This window comes from Haliotis rubra, unplaced genomic scaffold, assembly GCF_003918875.1.
Source record: "Haliotis rubra isolate DU_JTF1 unplaced genomic scaffold, ASM391887v1 Scf315, whole genome shotgun sequence".
Taxonomy (NCBI): Eukaryota; Metazoa; Mollusca; class Gastropoda; order Lepetellida; family Haliotidae; genus Haliotis; species Haliotis rubra.
This window is the reverse complement of record NW_025766986.1, coordinates 414473-433570: the sequence shown is the minus strand read 5'-3', so window position 1 is coordinate 433570 and position 19098 is coordinate 414473. Positions and strand designations below refer to the sequence as shown.

General features: G+C 40.0%; 1 protein-coding gene across 1 annotated transcript; it reads right to left on the bottom strand.

Moving 5' to 3' along the window:
- Positions 1 to 9988: 9988 nt before the first annotated feature.
- On the bottom strand, positions 9989 to 18747 carry LOC124283414 (THO complex subunit 4-like). The gene is made up of 5 exons (XM_046719470.1): positions 18452 to 18747; positions 16451 to 16624; positions 13538 to 13691; positions 11182 to 11269; positions 9989 to 10186 (listed from the first exon to the last, which is right to left on the bottom strand). Exons 1-5 carry the CDS (start codon positions 18665 to 18667, stop codon positions 10042 to 10044), a joined length of 777 nt encoding a protein of 258 aa, XP_046575426.1. The 5' UTR covers positions 18668 to 18747; the 3' UTR covers positions 9989 to 10041.
- Positions 18748 to 19098: the final 351 nt, after the last annotated feature.

Genomic DNA, 19098 nt, shown 5'->3' with positions numbered 1-19098 from the left:
TTAAAAAAATGTGTAGACTCACAATCATCATGAAAACCATCATGAACATTGACGAAATTGTCTTCTGAAAATAATTTCTTGTGACTTGTTCATGTGGGTGTCTTGAAATTACCTGATGCACACCATTTATTGGCCAAGTAAATGGTTATACACAACAGAACAACTTACTGCCTTATCCTGAATGAACACAAAATGATAGGAATTTTCTGTTACCAGCATCTTTCAATCTCAAATATCAGTGTTAAAGACTCTGTGACATTTCTAAAATATTATTTTAGTGAAATTGATGTTAAAATATTGATATATATGACACAATTTCATGTGGAAGACTTGACATAATTCGTTGTGAATATTTTGGTCTTCGAGGGTTGTTAATCTTAATGTTTTACTCAGTTTTATTATCAAAATGACTTTCATTGCAAATTATGATAAAAATTATATCCATGCTATTGCTAGATTTATTCAAGTAAATTATACAGTTGCAAGGTGATATTATGTGTTGATTAGGAAAATTATAGTGTTTAATACCACAAACTAAAGCTATAATTACCATTTTGTCTTATTATAACACATATCATTGCAAAGACTCTGTCACAAATCACAAAGACTCTGTCACAAGACACAAAGTTTCTGTCCCAAAAATCACAAAGACTCCACTCTCATTGTAACCAAGTTCCCTACCAGTGGGTCAGGCGTTATGGAAACAGTAATGACGTCGCCGACCACCCACGTTCTGGGCGTCCCCGACGTAACGACGCCAAGACAGGACAGATGGATTCGGGTGACTCCTCTCAGACACAGGTTCCAGACGGCAGTGACCACGTACCAGACCATTCCCCAGGCCTTCAATGCTCATTTGGTAGCCTCTATGCGTCGTTGATGCACTGCTGTGCTTTGCGCACAGGGTGGTCATACCCGTTATTGACTTTGTGACTTCGTCGTGTGACCCCCTACTCGATTTTGAACTTATGACGTCATCATTACGGATGTTGTTTATGTTCTTTTGATATTTTGTTGTGGTCCGATACCTTTTACTATGACCCATGTAATGTATTTGGCCTCTGTTTAGGCCGTTTCTGTGCATGTTTGTTTTACATTTGAGAAACTGGAATTATAAAGTTACATAGTGAGTATGGTTTTACGCTGCTTTTTTGCAATATTCCAGCAATATCACGCAGGGGACACCAGAAATGGGCTTCACACATTGTACCCACGTGAGGAATCGAATCCAGGTCTTCCGCGTGACAAGTCAACGTTTTAAACACTAGGCTACCCCACGGCCCCTCAAAGTTACATAGACGTTTCCAATCAGTAGTTCAGGGGCTCCTTTCATGAAGCAACCTTTACTACCGTTAACCTTAACTCCCATTCTTTAACATTGCACTAAGGTTACCTTGTGTCTTATGATTGATTACCTTAGTGCTTTGTGAAAGATTCCCTGGACATATGAAGCCAAACATATGCTCAGCACTTAACAAAGTGCCTATTGGTGTCCTGTCAAGTACTGCCAACACACCCAAACCTTATTTTGAATAAAGCAAACCTGTTTACTGACTGACTGACTGAGTTTGGTTTTACGCCGCTTTTAGCAATATTCCAGCAAATCATGGGCTTCACACATTGTGAACCTGGAAGTGATGAGCCAACACTTTAATTAGGCTGCCCCCAAACCTGTTTACATTCTTTTATGTACTCTGTAGTGGTAACAGTTTCCACTGTCCTCTCGGTATCATACAGCAAGCAACCATTTGAGGCCGTTGGTTAGAACTATCAATCCAAGGCTCAAGTCACAAAGCTCCACATTGTAAGGTGAGGTGAGGTGAGGTGAGATTGGGTTTAACATCGTGCTTGAGAATATTTCGCTCATATGACGACGTGCATGCGTGTGTATGTGTATGTGCGGCTGCTTGTACTAGCCCAGACTTAAGCTGGTTTTATAGTGCTAGCCCACTGAGATACCATGCTGCAGGGAAGCATGAATACCCCACTCAGACACATTATACTGACTCCGAGCCGACCAGTCCTTGTACTCATTAATGCCGAGCGCCAGGCAGGGACCAACAAGTACCATATTTTAACGTCTTTTGGTATGACGCGGCCGGACACTCTAACCACTACACCACGGAGGCAGTCCTCACATTGTAAGTGGAAGCCTTTAACCTTACAGGTCAGGTAGGTCCTTGTGGTCGAAATCTGTATCAGACACATTGAACCCCACAGCTGTCCAGTGAGTTAGGGGTAAACAAAGTTGGATGTTCTGCACAAGGAAAACAAGAGCCATATCTAGGAAGAAATATAGTATTTATCCTGCATCAATTCATACATTGGGCTGACAAGTGAAACAAAACAAGTACCTAAGAAGACAATTTTTCATATACAATGGGCTGGTGGACATGCTAAAATGGATGGATGGAAATGATTCAGCCCTTACAATGTTTATTTTCTCCCTATAAAATAACTGGGTCAATTAAAAACCAATGAATTTGATGAGATTCTCTCAATTTTAACCGATTTCAATCTAAGCTGCAGTGACATGAGAGAGCCACCATTCACACAGAAAACATGCGTACCACAGATTCACTTCACAAGCATACAGTCACATAAGATGCAAATGAACAGAACTACATGGGTTACAAACAAAATAATATGCATGGTCTCCCAGAGTGAAAAATAAACTTAAGTACCGTAATTATGTCAAATGGAACTATTTATTTGGATACCACACAAACTATTTTGTTTGACTGTATCAAACAATGAGTACGTTTGATGAGGATAAAACATTAAATACTTCAACTGTACAATTCTAAAACTGTCAGCACCTGTGTGTCTAGATGTGCTATTTACCATAAAATCTTTGTTTAGCCTGATAGTGAAGGTCTTTGTTCAGTGATAAAATACAAAACCATGGGAGACAGTTTGTACAGTAGGACAGTAACTGGCATAACCAAAATTTCAAGGAACATTTGACATTTTGGTAAAATTGATATTTTATACTTATCCTGACTCATGCTCTTTTGCTTGTCTCCTTCCTCTGCTAACATAGTGGAACACTTGTATCTCCCTAATTGAAGTTCCCTTCAATGTAAAATCACTAATTAGTACACCACGAAGTTACCTCCCTTCCACAAGCTGAACGAGGGCTTCACCTCTACCCATGTGCCTCACTCTCTCCTCATATACTGAGCCCAACATTTGAATTTACAGGGAAATCCAAAGTGTTATTTGGGAGGATGGGAGGGAGTTGATTATGAGTCAGGATAAGTATAAAATATCAATTTTACTCAAAAAATTACATATTTTCCTTATCCTGACTCATGCTCTTTTGTTTGTAGAATCCAAACGGATTGGAGGTGGGAAATATATAATACTTTGGATTTTAATAATTAGTGATTTGAACTGTGATGATTGTAATAACCCTATGGGAACTTCATAAAGGCACTGAACTGATGAATTCCTGCTGCTAACTTATCAGCTGCCATATAAAGGTTATTACAATGTACTTATTATGATAAAGTATATATAACATTAATACAATGCTTAAGACTAATAGACTTAAGCTTGTTAATATGCTAGTATAAACTCCTTAGAGTTTGTTAGCTAAATTACTTTAAATTATAAACATAGTACTAAGCTTAAGATATGATTAAACTTAAGCTAATTATATAATAGCAAAACTCTTTTAGAGTTTGTTAGTTAATGTACTTATATGATATAGACATAGTGCTGAGCTTAAGATATGAATAAGCTTTAGCTACCTATATAATAGCAAAACTCTGTAGAGTTTGTTAGCTAATATATTTTTACAATATGAGTATAGTACTGTGCTTAAGATATAATTAACTTAAGCTACATATATAATAGCCAAAACTCTGTAGAGTTTATTAGCTTATAGATTTATAATGTAACCATAGTACTAAGCTTAAGATAAGATTAGACTTAAGCTAAATGTATATAGCAAAAAAAACTCCTTAGAGTTTATTAACTAATATACTTTTATGTTATAACCATAGTACTGAGCTTAAGATATAATTAAACTTAAGCTATATATATAATAGCAAAACTCCGTAGAGTTTTGTTAGCTAATACATTTCATAATGTAACCATACTGCTTAAGATATGATGAAACTTAAGCTAATTGTATAATAGCAAAACCCTTTAGAGTTTGTTAGCTAAAATACTTATATGATATAAACCTAGTATTGAGTTTATGAAGGAAACCTAAAGCTACATATATATATAATAGCAAACACCAGAGTTTGTTAGCTAATATACTTATATGATATAAACATATTATTGAGCTTTGAAGGAAACCTTAAGCTACATATATAATAGCAAAAACTCCGTAGAGTTTGTTAGCTAATACAAGTTATAATGTAACCATAAAGCTTAAATTATGATGAAACTTAAGCCAAATATATAATAGCAAAAAACTCTTTTAGAGTTTTGATAGCTAATATACCTATATGATATAAACATAGTATTGCGCTTAAGATATGAATAAGCTTAAGTTACATATATAATAGCAAAACTCCGTGAGAGTTTGTTAGCTAATACATGTTATAATGTAACCATATTGCTTAAGATATGATGAGACTTAAGCCAATTAGCAAAAACTCTTTAGAGTTTGTTAGCTAATATACTGATATGATATAAACCCCAAACTCTGTAGAGTTTGTTAGCTTATATATTTTACAATCTGAGTATAGTACTATGCTGAAGATATAATTAAGTTAAGGTAAATATATAATAACCAACTCTGTAGAGTTGTTAACTTATATATTGTATGATGTAATAATCATAGTACTGTGATGATAAAAAGAACTTAAGCAAATTATATATAGCATGTAGCTATTTAGTACTGTTATAAGATAAGTAAAAATCTGTAAGATTGACTTATCTTCTCCGAGGAACTGTCAACTGTTGTGCGAGGACCATGGGATCGAATTGGTGGATACCTGAGACGCCCTCGGTGATGATATCTCTCAGATAATGGTTGGCAACCACCATATCGGATCTCCAGAAAATAAAGCTCCATTATTTCAAATAATATTGTGTAGATCAATTGTAGAAGTTAGCTTCTAATATCATGAGTATTAAAAGCTCATGGAGGGTCGGATTGGGTCCATCCGCCTTGTATGCACGTAGTATGACAGTTCTGATCCAAACGGAGATATAGTACGCGAGATTTCATTTTATGAAGTTGATGATAGAGGAAATAATCTGTTGTATTATTCCCTTCTGTTTGGTTCGGTGGAGATAAATTTACAGTGTTCTTGCTGGCCATCGCGATAGAATCATCGTATCATGGAGTCCAAGTATGTCATCCAGGCGTTGTTCATAAACCTCACTTGTGAGGTGTTGGAGCACTATATTCAGATCCCCAAGTTGGAGGGTGAAACTTCCGCTTTAATTCTCCAATCAGAAAGTTTAAGTAGGTTTACTAACCATCTAGTTGTGTTAGTAGCTTGATTATGAAATTCAGCTGTAGTCTGAGACGCTGTGGATTTAGATCCACTTGTATCCCGGCCGCCTAGGTTATTCGCCAAGCAGGTCCTTTGACGATGTAGGTGCATAACCAGGTGTGTCTGTCCTCGCTGAACTTTATGTAAAATTGCCTGACTGCCGCGGCCCTCGCCCTAACTTGACAGGGGAGGCCTCTAACCTGAAGAAAGCAGCCCAATCATGAAGGTTCAGATTAACTGGACTGTAAGGAGGCTTGCTCGCTCACTGATATATAGTTGTCACTTGTAACGTAAGTCTTGAACTGTGAACTAAGATCGACCTCTCAGGGTCGCTGTCCAACGCGTCCAATCAGAACAAGGCATTTTGATTCTGTAGAATACCCGCTTGTGATGTCACCGTGTAGCAGGAAAACCTTGTATAAAATCTTGCCGCCGCTGATATTAGCATAATCGCCGGTCTTCACCGTGAGCTTTCCCCGGTTACCCGAAAGTGACCACTTGTTTCGAGGGTTAAGGTAAACGCTGAAACCTCCCGCCAAATACCTCGCCTGTAATATTAATGCTGGGTAGGTTATTTTCCTGGCTGTCGGAATGTAATTTCAGTTTTGAATATAATCTCGACTTCCTTATATAAAGGTACAATAAACTTGCAAGTTGTCAGCTTGTAGACTGTATACATGAATGTATCGCCATAATTGTAGAATTAAAGCTGAACCTGTACATATTTCTTCTCAGAAACTTTGACGATTATGAGTTATACTCGCTGTAACAAGGCTGCTGTTCAATTTCGAGCATTGAATTGTCTGCAGATCTGCGAATGGTCACGCATGTAGATAATCGTGATCAGAGTCCGGGATTGCATATTCTAGCAATCTATAATGAAAAGTTGATTTCTGTGAAGATCTCTGCAACGCCGCTGATTAATTAATATAGCGACGCTCTGTGTTGTAAATAGCCTGTGCAATTGTCTTCGCCAGAGGCTTATAGATCGCATATGGCATACAGTTGATAGACAACTTATGCGATGTCTTGAACGGACTGACGAAAGTAGCTATATATGACAAGTGGCTAATATATGGAGACCTTGGAGGAGAATTCCTCGGTGGACGCCGGAGACTTCGCTAAGCTCAAGCATCCATTCTAGATTTCCTGTGTGAGGTAGACTTGAGCCACTTAGCCTTCGCGACCTTCGGCTGTATCGAGTCAGAGCCCCATCAGTATATATATAATATATGAGCTTTGCTTCGCGAATCCACCTCTGTGTTCAACAGGAGTGAGTGAGTGTTTTGTTTTACCGCGACTCAGCAATATGTGGGTCGGTGAAGCGCCATCCTCCGCGGACGCCCCTTTGTAACTGGTGAGGCTCTAGCTCCTTCGCTGAGGTGGCCTGGGACTTCCTTAGCCGGCGTCTAGAACTGATCAATATATGAGCCGCTAGCTTCATACAGGGTGTGGTTCTTGCTGGTTCTGCATAAGTAGAGCCGAGTAGATCATCCTATCATCTTCAGAAGTCGGTCACTTAAATCTGGTGATAAGAATCTCATTGATCGCTCTAGATCTATTAATGCCAAGAACATACTTTGGCATTTGAACTGTTATGGCTTTATGGTAGGCTGTGTCCACATACTGTGGCACCGCAGCAATCGAAGTCGATCGGAGGTAAGGTGATGGCGCCTGCCTCGCCTTCCTTTATCAGGTATGTTCTGCCGAAGTTGCCACTCTTGGAAGGTGAAGAGAGATCTAGGTTGTTTACCATCCAATATCGTGATCTCAGCTGCCTGAGAAAATGATGTCTCCATCATTTTCTATCCCAGCATCGCTATGAGATGTTGATGCTCTTCTGATGGTGGACTGTGTATTTCTATCTCTATGTCGGGTGACGCCGGGAGAGCTGACTGTAGACTTGTGTGCAGACTTGTGTGGTGACCTGTGAGACGATCGACGGGTGATGTATGAGAAGATCGGCGCCGTTAACGGCGCGGAGATCGTGGTTGGTGATCTGGCGCCTATGGGTTGACCTTCTCGAGACCTGTGAGGAGAATGTTGATAGCTTCACCGGCTCTTGTGTAGTCAGGTGTCCTTCGCTGAAGGCCTTCGCCAAGGCCTTCGCGAAGCTTCCTCTGGCGTCCGGGTCCTGGGAACGGGCGATTTGACCTTCGCCAAGGCTTCCGCGGAGGTCTGATGGTCTGAGTCCGCGATCTAAGGATGAAGCCGAGGAAGGTGATGATCTATCCCGCCGCAAGGCCTTCGCTAAGGCTGTACATCTGGGTCCTTCGCGGAGGTGGTCTGGCGACTTCCTTCGCCAAGGTGGCTTCGCCGTGGCTGTTTACGCTGATGATGGGGTGCCTCTGGGGTGTCGCTCATGCTGGAACCTTTCTAAGGCTCAGGCCTTGGGCTGGCTGCTTCCCAGTCTGTAGTGGCCTCCATCATGATCATGATTTGCCGCAAAAGTTCATCTGGGATGGTCTGCGATTTAATTAGTCGGTGCCCTCTCTGCGATGTTAGCGGGCGGGGCCCTCAGGGAAGTCGCCTGACGCCAGTGTAGAGACCTCAGGCTGCATGGCGCATCTCTGCTGATGTCACTGTAGCTGTCTCCGGTCGCTTCTTGTATGCGACGCCGGGATGATGATCGGCTGATCATCGTGAGAGGCCCAGTTCAGCGGCTGGAACAATCTCGCTGAGAAAGTCCTAATAGACTTCGCTGATTTCCCCTCAGAGGTCGACGCTGCCCTGGGGTGCGGTCTGGCGCTGCCTGTTGTCGACATCGGTCATTCTTTGATGTATTATCAGGTATGATGATCGGCTGATCATCATACAGGCCCAAATCTGCGACGGAACAATCTCGCTGAGAAAGTTCAAGTAGACTTCGCTGATTTCCCTCAGAGGTCGCGCTGAGATGCAGTAGAAACCCTCTAGTCTTCGGCCGCGACGATGGGATGTCTGGGGAAGCAGGACGCTTCTTAGAGGCGGGCGGACTACGCCCCACTTCCACCACTCTAGCGAACACCAGACGGGAGGGGGTCGACCAACAGCAGTAGACTGGCGAGGGGTTCAGGTGTATCAGTCATGGCTAGACTCTGCATACGCCGACTCTATCTGCTGCGCTGGCCTCAAACGCAAAGCAATTATTTATTAAAGGTAGAATTGATAAATTAGTATCGCAACTGCAACGGAATCACATGAAACATGGCGCAGTACAGCTAGGGCATATTAAATGCGGATCAGCAGCAGAATAAAAACGTAATGTGCAACAGTACAGAATTTTATCAACGTAATCCACTGAAACAGCACGGCGGCCCCGCATAAACAGTAGAAACACTACTAAATATCAATATATAATTGTTGAAAGATACTAGCTAAACCTCTATAGATCTCTATACCAGGTAACTAACTAAATATAATCAAAGGATATAGTGTGTCGGAGACACAGGCTCTCACGCCCAGCCCACTGGGCTAAGAAGGAGAGAGTGAGGCACATGGGTAGAGGTGGCGCCCTCGTTCCCGCGCTTGTGGAAGGGAGGTAACTCGTGGTGTACTAATTAGTGATTTTACATTGAAGGGAACTTCAATTAGGGAGATACAAGTGTTCCACTATGTTCGCAAGAGGAAGGAGACAAGCAAAAGAGCATGAGTCAGGATAAGGAAAAATAACATTTATTATTCTCAGAGATTAAAAAGTTCTAATTTCCCATCTTTGTGCATGAAAAATAATCTTTACTAACTCTCATAACATCAAAAACCATGATACAATTGCAAAATGTAAACGATACATAAACATATTTAAACCGATACTTTCAAAACTAAATATCAATACAGTTTTGAATGTATCAATAATTGTATTGTCTTAGAAAAATATTGATGTATCAATGTATTGTGGCATCCCTAGTTATGAGTGAATAGGCAACATTTCAGTTTGTTGCTTAACACCACACTCAGCAATATTCCTGCTATAGTGGTAGTCTGTAAATAATCTCTTCACAAGTGCCATATGATGAACTGTGTCAACCAAGTTAGCCAGTCTGACCACCTGATCCCATTAGTCACCTTGTACAAGCACAGGTTGCTGAAACCCAATTCTAACCAAGCCAACCACGCCCCTTATATAGTCATGAAGACCCTTACGTTATGGGACAAGACAAATGGCAGGGGCGGATAAAGCTTTTTGAGAAAGGGGGATGCACACTATTGAGTAAAGTAGGGGTGCACACTTCATTTTCACCCGAGTTTCAATGGTCACTTAACAAACTTTCAGCACAAAGGGGGGTGGGGTGGGGGGTTGCACATCCCCCCACCCCCTCTGGATCCACCTATGAATGGTATGCATGAGCAATCAATACCCAAAATATCCAGACACTTGTTGACAGCTTTGTTAATATACCAGATACTATACTACTCAATAATTGCGTAGGATCACACAGCTAACTAAAGATGACTATTTGGTCCACAAGAAATGTCAATTAGTACACCAAACATTTCAGTCAATGGCTCATATGATCGACAAGAAACACTGAACACCACATTATTCCACAGACGCGTTCTGTTAACTTTTCCCATTAAACCCACCTTAGCATTGTATGCGTCAAGTTGAGCATCCAGCTCTTCGGCTGTGGGTGTTTTCTGCTGTCCCCGACCCCGGCCTCTTCCTCCGAAACCTCCTCTTCCTCGGCTGCGACCTCGACTTCTGTTGCTTCCTCGGCCACCGCCACCGCCACCTCCCGCCATAACTGCAAAGTTCCCAAGTATGTGAAAACATTCCAAAGAGGTGGAAACCGACTGCTCAGAGTTTCCAAAGGCTATCAAACCCAAAGTTTCATCAAACTGACAGCAACAGCTTAGAGATTTCTTTCAAATATGCTGCAATGAGGCTGCTAGTGCAATGGTTTTTAGTCACCTGCAGAGTATGTTGTACACGGATCTGAATAACACATTATCAATTTGACAAAAAAAGCAAATCTGAAAAGAATGTAGCTAGATTTGCTGTCCATCAAAGTACAAATATTCCAGTTGTGGGATATGCATGATCATAGTCAGGTGGCTATTTGATTCTTATATTCATATTCAGAACATTAATAACATTAATAACACATAGTATATTCACCTTCTTGGTGATTTTAGCAGCAAGGACATCAATATTAAAATATATTCAAAATATTGGTATATCTGTACATTAAGGGCATGTGTACCACATTTGCATAAACATCTGCTTTAACATACAGATTGTTGTTACATATATATCTGGTATTATATCCATCTTCAACGCTATTTTGAACACCCGATATCAGCTTACCAATCACACCGTTAATATCTTTACAATATTTAGCAGAACATTTTTTCAAACAAATACATTTCCAAAGTCTTACTACCCAATGTGGATAGTTCCAAAGGAAAGTAATCCTATTTTTGTTTAGTTGTATTAAGGCAGTATAAGACTAATCCAATAAATATACTCATGGAAACCAATAAGGGAACACATGATAGTATTAGTACAAGCAGTCCTTTATTCTTTTCCACGTTTCTTCACAAGGTATGTATTGCACTGTGGGTGAAACTCTGGAAATAAAGATAGGAATGTACTTTCATGTGTTCCCTTATTTGTTTCCATGAGTATACATATGAATGTAAACGTCCACAACAAAACCTGTGTTACAAGGATAATAGTCACATGTAAGGGGAAGTAATTCCTAATTTGTTCAGTGTCAACATTGAAGGCGTCACTTACTTCCCCCCTTGTCTGTTCCCCCCAGTGAATGCTGGCCTTGCTGTCTCCCCTGCTGCCTGACCAACCAGTTGGATGTTCATAGCACGACCTGAAACAAACATGCTGGTTATTAGTCAGTTACATGGGTTCATAACTAGCACTACACTGACCCATATTCATTGGCTATCTACCAGTGTTTTTCAGTACCTAGTACTTAAATCAAGAACACAATGTAACATGTTCTAAAATCACTTTTGCTGGTTTACATTAAACAAAGCAAATGATGGGAGGAACAAGTTATATTCAAAGTGTTAAACATTTAAAAGATAACAAGATACTGTTAAACTTCTAAATTACAATTACAGTGTTTTCGTTATCCGGTATATACCAGACTTTGACCGGTACAAAGTTGAATGTCCTGTAATTTCAAAGGCTGTCACTGAGTCATCCTGTCCAGCAAATTTTAAAATCAATTTTCTAATTAACTCTGTCAATTTTATTTCTCCTAAAAAAAGTTTGCGTTTTCACAATGACGAGGTGTTGTCAAATAATAAATTAGCAGTTTTGGAAAACCGCAGGCGGAAAAATAGTGGCATGGACGTAATGCGCTACCCCCTACATTTCTGATTGGTTGTTAGGGTGCAAGGTCTTGCTCACAATGAAAAGCATGATCACTTGACTGGGAAAATTTACAAATGACAGTATTTGAAATGCTAGCCAGTCACGTTGTCCAGCTGTAAAAAATGCCAGCAGAAACACTGAATTAGCATTTTGCTACAATCTTGTGCGTGTACCAGTCTGAAGTAACATTGATTGTACAGTGCTAGCCCATTGAGTTGCCATGCACACAAGATACAGTATGCTGACTGGCCAGTCCTTGTTTTGTTCCCTGAATACCAAGTTCCAGGCAGGGTAACAACAAATAACATCTTTTCATATGATGAGAGCCTGGGTTGAACCACCAAGCATCTTCTCGCTGTATTGACACTATATACTAGACCACAGAGGCAGCCATTAGGCAGTGAAAGGATACAGCAAGGTTACAGCATGTATCATGGTACACAGGTCATTATTTGTATCATGATGTACACATGTCAAAGTAGTATGTGGAAACTTTAGAACAATACGTAATTCTGAGCAGGTTCCAAAGAAAAAGCCAAAGTAGATGAGTGGCAGCTTGTTTTAAGTAAACTAAACGCTGATCACAATTCATAGTGGAACCCATTTCCGCCAAGTGACCAGTGGACAAATTTATCTATCTCACATATCGCACACCTAATTACTTTGCAGGTATATCCTGTGCATGAAAGCATTAGTGTCAATCAATAAGAATACCAATTAGGGATTTATAGCAGAGAACAAAACAAACTTTAGAGTTATTTCACCTTGATCTATTTCATTCCAAAGATATTGTAAACATTTGAAGAATAGCATCTCACATTACGTATATAAAAAACTGGACTGCACGTTGCAAATAAAAAGCCAACAGTTGGGCAATTCCAGCAGTTAGTGGGACATGGCAATGAAATAGTAATGGGCCAATCAGACTGGTATTTATACATAAGGTAATAACATTACTGAATTAATGTTAATATCAGAAGGGAATGAGCATCATTTATGTCAGAGTCAAAGCTGTGTCCTTAACACAAGAGTCTTGGCCAAGCAAGGCAATGGATGGTGAGCGAGTGAGTGGGTGAGTCATGTTATACGTCACTGATGCATTTCAGCAATATCATGGCAAGAGGCACCTGAAATGGGCTTCACACATTGTACCCATGTTGGGAAGCGAACACAGATCTTCTGTGAGATAAGTAACAAGGCTACCCGACTGCATGGGAGTGGCTAGTGGCAAGGGCTTAATCATTCACTGCAGTCAAGCAAAATACACAACAGATAAGGAGGCTTGCCTGCTCTCATTGATATAAAGTTGTCACTTGCAACCTGCTTGAATTCACGCCGCTGACAAATTAATGTTTAATGCTCTAAAGGTTGTAAATAGCCCAGCAATTGTCTTCAGAGGGTTTATAGATCGCATCTGGCCACTTGTTAATATCAGAAGGAATGGTACAAGCCGCCACTGATGCATTCAGCAATATTGGCAAGAGGCACCTGAAATGGGCTTCACGCATTGTACCCATGTGGGGAAGCTTAAGCAGCAGACTAAAAAGATCTTGATTGTGATAAGTAACAAGGCTACCCGACTGCATGGGAGTGGCTAGTGGCAAGGGGCGATTCACTGCAGTCACGGTATGACAAATACACAACAGCGCCCAGCCAATTCTTATACAAGCTGTTAGCTATGACGAGAAAGGTTTGCTTGGTAGCTGATTTCAACTTGGATTCAATCCATGCGGCTGCAGGCCCAGCTGGAACTTACCATCAAGAGGTACATTGTTGTACTGTTTTAAGGCCTTCACTCCATCACTTCTTCTTTCATAGATTACCTCTGCAGTACCTAGAGATCGACCTGATCTGTCATAATGAACTGCTGCCTTCAAAATCTTTAATGGACCAAACTCAGCAAACAATTCCTGCAATTTAGATAAAATGGATTGCAGATTTTCACAACCACTGACATAGAAATTACACAACACAAGAATATAGTTTGATCTTTATATGTTAAGGCCAATCCTAATAGACACACCCATTTCCATTTCCAATATTTGTTTGTTCCAAAACACAAGAACACTGAATAGTGAGTTTGAGGTTTGCATCAATTACCCATTTCCAATCAGCAATATTCCAGCAATATTTCAGCAATATTCCAGCTATATGGCGGTGGTCTGAAAATAATTGAGTCTGGACCAGACAATCCAATGATCAACAGCATGAGCATCAATCTGCACAACTGGGAACCGATGACATGTGTCAACCAAGTCAGCGAGCCTGACCACCCAATCCCGTTAGTTGCCTTTACGACAAGCATGGGTTACTGAAGATCAATATTCTAACCTGGAAATTCACGGGTCATTTGTTCTTTAAAACTGCCCAAAGCATTATTTAAGCTTTATGACAGTAAGTGTAAATATTAGAATCTGGACCACACAATGCTGTGGTTGATATTTGATAACATTGCATTAGAATATATTCAGCTAGTTTTAATAATAATGGCAGTGAAATCATTTGTTCACCCAACACAACAAAACTCAAAATCAATATGTACAACTATGGAAATCTCCCTTATACAAGCCTTATTCTAAAGTCTGTAATACATTTTCATTTCTCAACCTTTATGAAAACCAACAAAAGCTAATAACTATTTCTCGGTGGTATCCTCTTTTGCCAGTCGGGCAAATTGTATATTTAAAGAGTAAGAGGATTATGAGGCATGGTCGACTGGGTTTGTTTGTTTAACTAATCCCACACGGCCTTCACCAGTAGACTGAATGATTTTGGTTCAGTTATTACATGGCTGTTCTCCATACATCTCCATGTTCCCCATACATCTCCATGTATACATCTCCATGTTCCCCATACATCTCCATGTTCCCCATACATCTCCATGTTCTCCATACATCTCCATGTTCTCCATACATCTCCATGTATGGAGAACAGCAATAAGTAACAATGTTGTTTTACTGTAAGGTATATTAGGTGCCATGTTATGGCAAGTCTTCACTTTATCCCATGATGGCAAATGCTTTGGTAAACGTTCAGTTTGTTCCAAATGCAGAGCTCCAGATAAGATTTAGCTCATGTGGGTACTGTACCCACTGTTTTTTTGGAGTGGGCATTATGAATGATGAGTGGTATTTCATTTTCCGTTACCCACTGCTTTCAAATATGTGCGTATTTCAGTCATTTTACTCACCTAAGTATTATGTCATTGAGTAAGTTTACTAAGCAGGTATGTTCTTCCTTATGTCATACCTAATCAAAACCAACTTAAATATAATTGAAATGCTTTCATAAAAGATCACTCATCCTATACTGACAGTACATCACTTGTCCTATACTAACAGTACAACTTGATAGCAATCAATGTCTTTTCATTACGCAAGCGATTTTTATAAATATATTCCGTACGCATTTGTTTTAAACTATTTGCGTATCTAACATTTTAAATGCGTAATTGGTACGCAACAATTATTTTTCAATGCGTAATTGGAAATTTTCTATGCATATTTTACCCGGATATGCAGCTTATCTGCGCCTCTGAAATGGTCGAGGTGGTAGAAGTTTAGTGTATCAGGGATATAAGTTTCGAATAATGACTAGCAAGCGTGATACACATTGGAGATGTTGCTATCCTTCTTGTTGAGCAACAATTAACACCAGGGACGACATGATCACAAGCTACAGAGACCTTGTCACCCTCAAGGATACAGTGAGAACAGACCACAGGCCATGCACACAAGTGACACAAGTGGACTATCATTTGTATTTTTTATGTTCAGCATACATAACTTGATAAATTACTAATCACAATCAAACAACACATAGCATACATAACTGTACACAATGTTTAGCATTATGTAACTGCGTAAATATAAGAAATCGATAAACTACTAATCACAATCATACATCATCAATGTCCACAATGATGGTTCATACACAATTGACTTTAAAGTCCAACAAGATGAGAAACAGCATCTCCATACTCTATCATGGTCTTCCTTCCTGCTTGAAGATGGTCTTTTTCTCTGTAGTCTATCGTTAAGTTCTCTGTATTTACGTTTTACTGGGTCATTTATGTATGCTGAACATAAAAATACAAATGATAGTCCACTTGTGTCTTTCTTGGCTTGGTCATCTCCTCCGTCATCCCCCACCCTCCCCACCATTGTCTTGCTAATTAACATGGTCTGGTGATCCTCTTAATCCCTAAATCAACAACTTGCCCGACTGGCAAAAGAGGAACACCCCTATTTCTGCTGTGAAACCACTCAAATCGTTCACTGAAATATATGCAAGTGAGTGAATGTTGTCCTCTACAGTCCACGACATTTAAGCTCCATCACAGCTGCTTGCTGTGTGAGTAAAATTTGAAACAAGTAAATGACTGAAATTATGACCAACAAGCTATTTTATTAGGCCAAAACGACATAGTAAGTCAAAGAGGTCCCATTTAGAGATGGTTCTTACAACAAAATGCCAAATCATGTAGAGAGTGAGGATGGTTTGAAGCAGCTTTTAGTCATTTTCTTACAATAACATGGCACAAAAGAAATGGTCTGCATTTGACACGTGGGCAATCAATCCCAGCCATTAATTCAGCGTGGTTAATACAAGCTATGCCACTGTCCTAAAAACATGTGTAAGCACAAGAAAGCAACACAATGACAATTACCTGAATATCAGAGTCGTTTACACCAAAGTCCAGATTTGACACTAGAAGTTTCCCTTGCTGCACTGAAGCTCCTGCACCGCCACCACCTCCAAGGCGACCTCCAACAAGACCTCGTTTCGCACCCATACCACCATCATACATGTCATGCTGCCAAACATCCGGTACTTCTTTTGTCTGAAACAAACAACGCAAAATATTCCTTTATGACAAAATGTGACTTTCATCAACCAGAAAAAATGCAGGATCATAAAGGCAAGTTTATCAAACTGAATTTCAACCAAATATCTTGTTGCAATGATTTGAATGACAGGAAAACAACTGCGGCTGAGTAAAGAATGATTGGTGCAAGTGGATAAACTCAGAATCCAGTGATCAACATCGATNGGGGAAAAGCTGCGCAATTGGGAACCGACAACATGTGTCAACCAAGTCAACTTTGCGATTCTGCCTGACAACCCGATCCTGTTAGTCGCCTCTTACAACATGCATGGGTTACTGAAGGCTCATTCTAACCCGGACCTTCACGGGTCCATTTGGGATATGAAAACATGTAATACATAGGGCTGCAATACATGTGTTAGTAATAAGACCCAAACCGTGCAGCATTAGAATTTCTTCACAAGGTATGCCCACCCGCTTTGACTGGGCTCGTATGGTGCTTCGCTTCGAGGAAAGCAGAACCCAAGTACAAAATATTGCACAGTTTATTTATTTTTGGATACTATTATTACAAACTTCAACTGCTTGACATGCAGTCTAGTCAACAATGAAAAGGAAAGCGTTCCTTCCGTTCCCCCAACCCTAAACCTAACTCTAAACCTAACTTAATTTTTTTACCTTTAGTCATTTTGTGAGTTCTCTAGTAATTGTTGTGTTAATAATTTTAGTATATTTATAAATATTATTTGGGATGGGCAGGGCTCGAAAAAAAATTAAATCTGCACTCGCCCTGTAGGGCAAGTAATATACACTTTCCACTAGTCCTTCTAAAGTTGTACTTTCCCTACAGATCATGCATCACAATGAATATAAACTTAATTTATTTTATTTCAAAATGTTTGCTTGGAATAAAACTACAATAAACATTACTTACTTTGCCTTCTGTACATCTTTGACAAAATTGAATTCTTTCACCATTTAAGATGGCTGAACTTCAAGGAAAAAGAAAAATGTTACTTTTGGGTCAGAAAATGTACTCGTCCTGTAGGACGAGCAAATTATGTTTTTCACTTGCCCGAAACAAATTTTACTTGTCAATACGAGCGGACGAGTGGAATTTTCGAGCCCTGGATCACTGGATGGGGGAACGGGAGGAACTCTTACCGAACAAACACACAGTCATACAAATGTAGAGAGTTTCCTAACATTGCATTACATTTCTGCATCGAGAGGTAGCTGAAACATACACTACCTCACAACTAGCCCTAACTTGGCCCATCAATCGTAATTTGGGTAATTTTATCGGTAAGTTGTGACAACACCTCATGATCATAAAAAGTTGCTTGATCAGAATGGGCATACTTGGGATAAATATAAAGTTTGTTGTGTACCATAACTTTACACAACTAACCCAAGTATCAAAGAGGCACTTGTCATCTGTGAAACAAGAACTTTGAGTTGGCAATCTGCTCCCGGTAAACTGCACTCTTGCCAAAATAATTGCCACTAAATTAATATGACCAAGGGCAATTGCATATTTCATTTCATGATATACAGTATTCCGTATTCCCAACCTGTAACCATAAAGCCGGTGCTTAGGTCCATTTTCTCACGTAAGTCTTATTTTATTAACAGAATATGAGGACAGAGTAGGGTACATACTCTCGCTGTTCTACCTGTTGCCAAAACGTTACTCCTTCGTTTTCCCTGTTGTATAGTAAATAACGGGGCCAAACAACAATGGCTTCTCGGTATAACATCACAAGTCGTTGAATATTAAATAGCGTCAGAGTCTGAAGAGCTCTCGCTATCTGACATTTAACTTTTCACGATATACTGTACCCTTTGAAAATTCTGTGGACGATTTCTCCGTTGTATGCCTCCTCTGAAGACACCGGCAGCACCACCACCTCTTTGACTGCGTCGTGCACCGCCTCGCTGTGCCCCACGGACTGACCGGCCTCTTCCCCCTCCCCTTTGACCGCCTCGACCCCCGCGTGATGGCTTTTTGTTCAACTTTATAATGTCATCTAAACTCATGTCAATTTTGTCCCCCATGATAATAATTTAGCGTCCTAACCACTACAGTTATTGTCCTGAACAGAGAAACGTGCCGCCGTAGAAAATGGCGGTCAGCAAGGAATGATGGGAGAAATATTGAAAATTTATTTATATTCTATAAATGAGTGCTGAAATTCAAGATAACATCAAAATTAATTAATTGTCAAATGAAACAAGTTTGTAAAGGTCGATGTGCCTTTATTATCCAGAGTCTATAAATGCGAGCAACAATAAAATTCCTAACAACTAGTCATATTCAAAACTAGTTCCCTGTAAGCTTCTGCTGTCACGTTAGAAAATCTTTTGTAACACACACACACACACACACACACACACACACACACACACACACACACACACACTCACTCCACTCACTCACTCACACTCACTCACTCAACACACACACACACACCCACACACACTCTCTC

What these genes read in the sequence shown, in the direction of transcription:
- LOC124283414 (XM_046719470.1), bottom strand. Translation starts at nt 18,667, where the DNA reads ATGGGGGACAAAATTGACATGAGTTTAGATGACATTATAAAGTTGAAC. An exon ending in GTCCACAGAATTTTCAAAGG is followed by an intron (nt 16,625 to 18,451) that starts GTACAGTATATC and finishes TGTTTGTTTCAG; the next exon opens with ACAAAAGAAGTACCGGATGT. An exon ending in TAAACGACTCTGATATTCAG is followed by an intron (nt 13,692 to 16,450) that starts GTAATTGTCATT and finishes TCTAAATTGCAG; the next exon opens with GAATTGTTTGCTGAGTTTGG.